Genomic DNA, 6,807 nt, shown 5'->3' with positions numbered 1-6,807 from the left:
AAATATATATTTTATTCAAAAATAAAATTATTATTGTTTTCTTAAAAATACATAAAATCGTATTATAATATCGATAAAGACAAATAATAAAATAAAATATTAAAATCGAGATATGTCTCGCTACATTATACGAATATTTTCTAGTAGATATAGATATAAGAAATTAAGTACTCATAAGCATCCCAAGTTAAATTAAACGGGTGAAAGAAAGAGAGTTGTATGTCATTTGAGTATAATATAGGGGCTTATCTGAAAATTACTCCTTACAAAAACCCTCTGCTTTAACTGGAAGAAGAGATAGACATTGAGAGGTGAAACGAACTGCTACGCTGAACTCATCTCTCTCTCTCTCACTACCAACAATGGCGGTAGCTCAAGTTTCTCCCTCCTTCTGTATCTCCACCGCCGGTACTCTCTTCTCTCTCTATTTTTTTAATTTCACGGCAGGAGATGGCTTTGTGGATTTATGTATGGTTTTTTCGTTCAAATCGTACTCCGGATTGGTGTAAACTGACATATGTGCTCGAGAAAAGACTCACAATTGTATGTGTTCTTAATATTCATGAATTTTTTTCAAGTGAGTTAATTCTGAATGTAGGTGTGTTACAGAGTATTTAGTTTATGGAATTTGATTTACGTACAGTAAATTTATACGTTTTCCTGATGTTTTGGTGTTAATTTCAGCTAGAATCTCCCCTGTTCCTCAATTTCCATCCTCTGCTTTGCCTCGGATTGGGACATCTTTCATTTGCGGTTCGCCCCTCGGTAAGTCTGTGGATTGTTATTAGTTCCAGTCAGTAGCTACATTCTCAGAAGATTTGTTGGAATCAGGAACTAGGTCATTTGGTATGGTAAAGCTATTACATGATGTTTTCAATATCGATGTGGGTATTTGAACAAATATTTTCTAGCTGTAGATTTAAAGAATTCATCAGTTATAAAGATTAAAAGCAACTCAGTTGAGTCACAAGTTAAACTGTATCTCTCGTTCTTCTTTTGGAATGGAGTGAGAATTATACCATTTAAAGCATTGTTAATAGAACAACTCCACAAACTATATTAAATTTCTACCTATTTGAATAGAATTTGGAGCATGGTGGTAAAAGATATATGGGGCTGTGATCTGATATCTAGATGTTCTTCAAAAGATAGCTATAGGTGCTAAACTTTCTCTGGATCATGGCAATTTAGGAGGGTGAGAGCTAATAACTAGTTTGATTTTCAGTGATGTGCGGAGCTTACCATCAGAAGGTGCTAGTACGTAAGGCCGCTGCATTTTCTGTGAGATGTGAGCAAAGTAGTAAGGATGGAAACGGTTTAGATGTGTGGCTAGGTCGCATAGCAATGGTTGGCTTTGCAGTGGCGATTAGTGTTGAAATATCAACCGGGAAAGGGCTTCTTGAGGTATGGCATATAGTCTCCTACTTCTGTTAATTTTGCTTGAGGTGTTGTTCTTATACACTTGTGCAATATGTCTATAGAAATATTACCTTTATTTTATCTACCTAACTTTGCTGCTTAAAAATGTCTATCTACCTCCCCCCCAAAACTCCCCCTTTTCTCTTTTCCACTTTGTAAATTGTAATGCGGACACAGAAACATTTACGTGACATAAGTACAACCAACTTCTTCCAAACCCTGGTAAAGAGATTAGGAGGACAATATACATGTTAATAATCATTCCACATTTAGAGATGCATTTCAGCTATTGTGGTCATACAGTTCAAATTGCAACTCATGTTTGACATGATTATGTTATTTATTTCAATGAATAAGTTCACTGTCAATGCTCCTTAAATAATATAACACGTTGCCCTTGTTTCTTGGTAAATTTAAATTAAATATTGTCTATTTCTTTATCCTAAACTTGACCCGTTTGACCACGGAAATAAAATGTACCATACTGGAGTTGGAGGAGTTTTCAGATGTATTGTGATTTGAAGGGGAAGAAGCTGGTTGTGTGTTGAATATTAATATTTACTACAGTCCATATTTGTGACGATCTTACCTAAGTGTGAAACTGATCTACAGGTTCACAACTCTTTATGCATGTTTTATGGTTATTATAAGCAAAATTATTTAAACTCCCGATTTAACATTCCACATCATCTGGGCCTTGCAGAATTTTGGGCTTTCATCACCCTTGCCAACAGTGGCCTTGGCAGTGACTGCACTTGTGGGCGTTCTTACAGCAATCTTCATCTTCCAGTCTGCCTCTGAGAATTGATAACACTGATACATAACTTGGTATTTGTAAAGCTTCTGTATTTATTTGTGACGAGCTGTTCTTTCTTATCTTTTGTTTGTTTATGTAACACAATCTTTAATGTTGGATGCCGACAATGATGTATGCATTTGAGAATCTACAAGTAATTGAGGACTTCCTCACCATGAGAACGTAGTAGGAGTCCTATTGTTGTTTGAATGGGTTTGTAAACAAATTCTACATTTAGTAAATATGGATTTATGAGTTGCCAGACAGACAGAATATATACCTTCGAGTTTGAAGTCTAGTCACATTTAGCTTCTTCAAATATTCAATCACAGATTCGAGCTTTGAGTTCATATGAAATCTCAATTAGAAGTTCCAGAAAGTGATTGCCTTTATGCTTGTGTACTCCTGGTAAGATTCTTATTCTCCGTTGCTTTCTATTTCCAACCTGTGTAGTACTAATAGCTTGAAGCACAATATCTTCCGTTCCTTTTCCATATGCCCTTTTCTTGTTCATACTTGATAATAAATACTTCTTGTTGTTTCTATTGTTGAAGTTCTAATTCAATATTAAGATGGGTTCAAAATTTTCTCGAGTCAAGCAACATCTTGCAAAACGCGACATAAAGGTTCTAATGCTAGGTCTTAATGATTCTGGAAAGACTACCATCCTATACAAGTTAAGGCTGGGGGATTTTGTTGTAACTGTGCCCACCATTGGTATTGATCTTCTTTCATCCCTTGTTTCTCTTCCAATTATAGATTTATATGCACCCCATTTTGTGCATACGATAAGATTTGCTTAAACTTACATTTATGAAGGGTTTAATGTGGAAGCTCTGGAGTACAAGCAGACCATGTTCACCGTGTGGGATGTAGGAGGGCAAGATGTGGTATGAACATGCAACCTAGAACTTATGCATTAGTCTTGCCTGCATGTATATATGTCAACAATAATTTTCTGTAAAAATGAAACTGTAGCCGAGAATCAATACAGCAGATTGCCACTAGATGGCCTATTTTTCTTCATTAGATCAATTTAAAATGTAAATTGAGAAGTAGAAACGTACTTCTAATTTTCTCATGCTAAATACTGGAGCTGTTTGTTGACAGATTCGGCCTCTGTGGAGACATTACTATAGGAACACCCAGGCACTAGTCTTCGTGGTGGACAGTAACAATAAACGAAGAATCTACCAAGCCCGAAATGAGTTGCATCGCCTTCTTAACGAGGTTTTTGATCATTTTGAAAAAAAAGTTCTTTATTATAATTTCATGGCTGCCTTATGTGTCGGCTTTTTTTAAATCTCTGTTTTGCCTTTTCTTGCAGGATGAATTGAGTGATGCAACAATACTTGTTTTTGCCAATAAGCAAGACCTGCCCCATGCTATGCATGTTTCTGAGGTTGCTGACAAACTCAAATTGCACTCTATTTCCCAACACCGGTGGTAAATACTCATTTCACTGTTAGTACACCAACGTATATTTTCTTTTTATGTCGAACCATCAAGCATGGATCACCACTTATTTTATGTGCTTATTATCTCATGTCATTGAGTTTTAGATACTTGGAACAGTGAGTCAAACAACGATTCTGGTTATGCATGCATGGCGATTTGTTGTCCTCCTTTGGCAAGGCATGATTTGGACTAGTGAACTTTTTTCAAAAAACAAAAACACCAAATGATTTAAATAGAGAGATGTCTTGGTTATTTCTACTCTCATGTTTATTATTGTATCTACAAATGTGACCTTTTTACCGTATGCTGGTCTTAGCTTTTCTGCTTCTACTAAGTAGAAGTCGGTATTAATCCATTGATTAAAATCTCACCCAACCAAACCGACCAAGTAAATCTCACTCGAAAGTAGGATCTTGAGAGGTAAGATGTATGTAGACCTGACCTCTACCTCAGAGAGTAAAGCAGTTATTTCCGTGAAGACATCTAGCAAACATGCAGAAGGAACAAGGACTAGCATATGGTAAACATAGAACCAGAAAAATAAATAAGAATATATAACGAGTGGGTCCAATGAAACATACAAAACGTAAAGCCTAATTGATCGATAACTGATATATTTTTTGTATCAGGCACATACAGAGTTCTTGTGCCACAACCGGGCAAGGACTTTACGAAGGTCTGATCTGGCTAACCAGCAATGTTCCAAACAAAGTGAGCTCGTGCATCTCTATCCGAACAAGCAGAATCTGTGAGGCTACCTTCACATAGCTTTACAGATTCAGTAATCTCTTGCATCAAGCGTAGAGATTATGACGATCGGCATCTTCATTTTTCATGTCAAAATTTGATTACAATCGAATTGCTTGAATTAGAGATTTGTTCATGGTTTTTTGGATAGAGAGGTATGCCTGGTTGTGGTGTTTGGACTACTTTCTTCAAACATTGATAAGCTAATGACCGCATTCCAAATGCAACAAAATATATGTATCTGGGTCAGTTTGGTTTACAGGATTGCTTTTGAGGGATTTGGATTGAAATGAATTTGAAATCATAAGCGTGTTTGGTTTGCAGGATTTGAAATGAAATTGGATTTCATTATTTATAAATAATTTATGACAATAATTAAATTATATTTTTATTAATGGATTATTACAAACAAATGTTGTAAACATTTTTTAAAACCTTATTGTATATAATCCTATGAAATCTCGAGCACTCTCTAAGGGTCCATTTCGTTTGTAGGATTGTTTTCAATGAATTTGGAATTCATGAAAAAATTTGGATTTGGAGGGATTTGGCTTGGAGGGGATTTTAAATCATGGTGTCTTTGGTTTGTAGGATCTGGAATGGAATTGGATTTCATTATTTATAAATAATTGATAAAAAAAAATTTAAATAATCGTAAAAATAATTAAATTACATTTTTATTAATCGATTATTATAAAACAAACATTTTTTACAACCTTATTGCATACGATAAAGAATAAAACGAAACGTTAAAATCGGGATATGTCTCGATGCATTGCACGAGTACCCTTTTAGTTAAATAATTATTTTATTATAGTATTTTAGTTTAAAAAAAATTAAAATCTTCAAAAAAAATGGCATTTTGATCATTTACCAATATTTCATTCCAATTACAAAGCTACATTATGTGAACCAAAGAGACATATTCAAATTCCTTAACAAATTTTATTCTAATGTCTGTCAACTAAACAGGTAGTCAAACTTGACAATATTCTATTCCAATTCCTTTAAAGTCAAATTCTTTTAACATATTTCATTTCATCCAAAAACATTATGAAAACCAAACACCACCTTAGAGAGATTAAAGGTATAATCAATGGTCTCTTGTTAAAATTTAAATGTGGTGGTGATTATGATTTTTAAACCACCTTTTTTATGTGAAAAGAATCAACGCCTTTTGTCCATTGGTTGTCGATCATCACTTTCAACTTTCAAGTGACTGTTTGGGTCAATTCAGCCCTGGTTGTTGGCTGGCTGACTCATTGTGGGCCCATCAATTTCGAGTCAAAGAGGGACTGAACGCCATTACATCGATATGTATTCAGCCATTTCAACATCCATCCGACCCTGTGGCTGTGGGCTGATCAATGTCCTTATAGCAATCTTCTTTCACGTTCTTGTCTGTACAGGACCCACGTACCACGGACAGACAAGGCTTATTACGTTCAGGAGCGAAGCCATAAAATGAAAATATAAGAATTTGATATGAATAAACAAAGTTTCAAGTGGGTAATTGAGGTTTGGAACTGTATCAAATTCCATTTTTGAAGTTTAAGAGGAGCCAATGTCACTTTTGGCTCTGAGGTGGCTCTGACCATGGCTACGTTGGAACGAGGGAGGACGGCAACGAGCAAGTGAGAAGATAGGTTGGCGATAAGGGTGCTCAAAAACTCGATCAACCCGAACAACCCAATCCAATCCAACGAGAAATAACTCAACCTGAAGCAACCCGATGTCTAATCGAGTTGTAAAACTTTCAAACCGTATGTATTGGGTTGCTATTATTTGAACTCAACCCAACCCGATGAACTCGATATCATTTTATTTTTTGGATTTAATATGATCGTTGAAATTCTATTAATATATACATTAGACAATTACACTATCGCGTACACTCTTCATATACACATATTTTCAATCTATTCACATCTCTATACAACTCATTCGTATATATGTTCAGTAAATGTGAACATATATATGTAAATTAAGAAAATTAACTGAATGTGATATACGTAAAAAGTATGGATAAGTTGTATCAAATGGTTGATGATGAAAAGAAATTATGAGTAGAAAAATAACATATTCAAGGTTAGAAGCATATTTTAATGTACCAAAGTATCAACCTGACTAACCCGTACGGGTTGAGTTGAATTGGGTTAAGATTTTTCAAATCGCAAGCATTGGTTTGGATTGTTCAAATGTCTTCAACCCGATCAACTCAACCCATGAGCACCCCTAGTTGACGACGAGGGAGGAAAGGTAGGGTGAAAGTGAGAGGGGAGTTTTAGGATTTAAATGATAAAAGTGGTATTTCGATAACTTAGCAAAAATAGTTTAATATCCTTATTTTTGTTTCACACTTTTTCGGGGCAATAACTGTATTATTG

At 35.0% G+C, this 6,807-nt stretch overlaps 2 protein-coding genes across 3 annotated transcripts; both read left to right on the top strand.

Moving 5' to 3' along the window:
• The first annotated feature begins 295 nt into the window (after positions 1 to 295).
• LOC112500163 (stress enhanced protein 1, chloroplastic) lies at positions 296 to 2,480 on the top strand. The gene is made up of 4 exons (XM_025103500.1): positions 296 to 408; positions 685 to 765; positions 1,226 to 1,404; positions 2,123 to 2,480. Exons 1-4 carry the CDS (start codon positions 363 to 365, stop codon positions 2,225 to 2,227), a joined length of 411 nt encoding a protein of 136 aa, XP_024959268.1. The 5' UTR covers positions 296 to 362; the 3' UTR covers positions 2,228 to 2,480.
• Positions 2,481 to 2,543: 63 nt separating this feature from the next.
• Positions 2,544 to 4,679, top strand: LOC112500162 (ADP-ribosylation factor 2-like). Of its 2 annotated transcripts, XM_025103499.1 has the most exons (6): positions 2,544 to 2,623; positions 2,770 to 2,932; positions 3,035 to 3,105; positions 3,326 to 3,445; positions 3,543 to 3,661; positions 4,303 to 4,679. In XM_025103499.1, exons 2-6 carry the CDS (start codon positions 2,788 to 2,790, stop codon positions 4,439 to 4,441), a joined length of 594 nt encoding a protein of 197 aa, XP_024959267.1. In that variant the 5' UTR covers positions 2,544 to 2,623; positions 2,770 to 2,787; the 3' UTR covers positions 4,442 to 4,679. The 2 variants fall into 2 exon arrangements, with proteins under 2 accessions (XP_024959267.1, XP_024959266.1); XM_025103498.1 differs by having other exon boundaries at positions 2,567 to 2,932.
• Positions 4,680 to 6,807: the final 2,128 nt, after the last annotated feature.

Source organism: Cynara cardunculus (genome assembly GCF_001531365.2).
Source record: "Cynara cardunculus var. scolymus isolate 2C chromosome LG 17, CcrdV1, whole genome shotgun sequence".
Taxonomy (NCBI): domain Eukaryota; kingdom Viridiplantae; phylum Streptophyta; class Magnoliopsida; order Asterales; family Asteraceae; genus Cynara; species Cynara cardunculus.
This window is presented reverse-complemented; position numbering and strand designations above follow the sequence as displayed.

Excerpts from the sequence above, each read along its gene's own strand:
- LOC112500163 (XM_025103500.1), top strand. The coding sequence starts at position 363 with ATGGCGGTAGCTCAAGTTTCTCCCTCCTTCTGTATCTCCACCGCCG. Across the intron at positions 766-1,225 it reads CATTTGCGGTTCGCCCCTCG|TGATGTGCGGAGCTTACCAT; the intron begins GTAAGTCTGTGG and ends TTTGATTTTCAG. Across the intron at positions 1,405-2,122 it reads CCGGGAAAGGGCTTCTTGAG|AATTTTGGGCTTTCATCACC; the intron begins GTATGGCATATA and ends TGGGCCTTGCAG.
- LOC112500162 (XM_025103499.1), top strand. The coding sequence starts at position 2,788 with ATGGGTTCAAAATTTTCTCGAGTCAAGCAACATCTTGCAAAACGCGAC. Across the intron at positions 3,106-3,325 it reads ATGTAGGAGGGCAAGATGTG|ATTCGGCCTCTGTGGAGACA; the intron begins GTATGAACATGC and ends GTTTGTTGACAG. Across the intron at positions 3,446-3,542 it reads TGCATCGCCTTCTTAACGAG|GATGAATTGAGTGATGCAAC; the intron begins GTTTTTGATCAT and ends CTTTTCTTGCAG.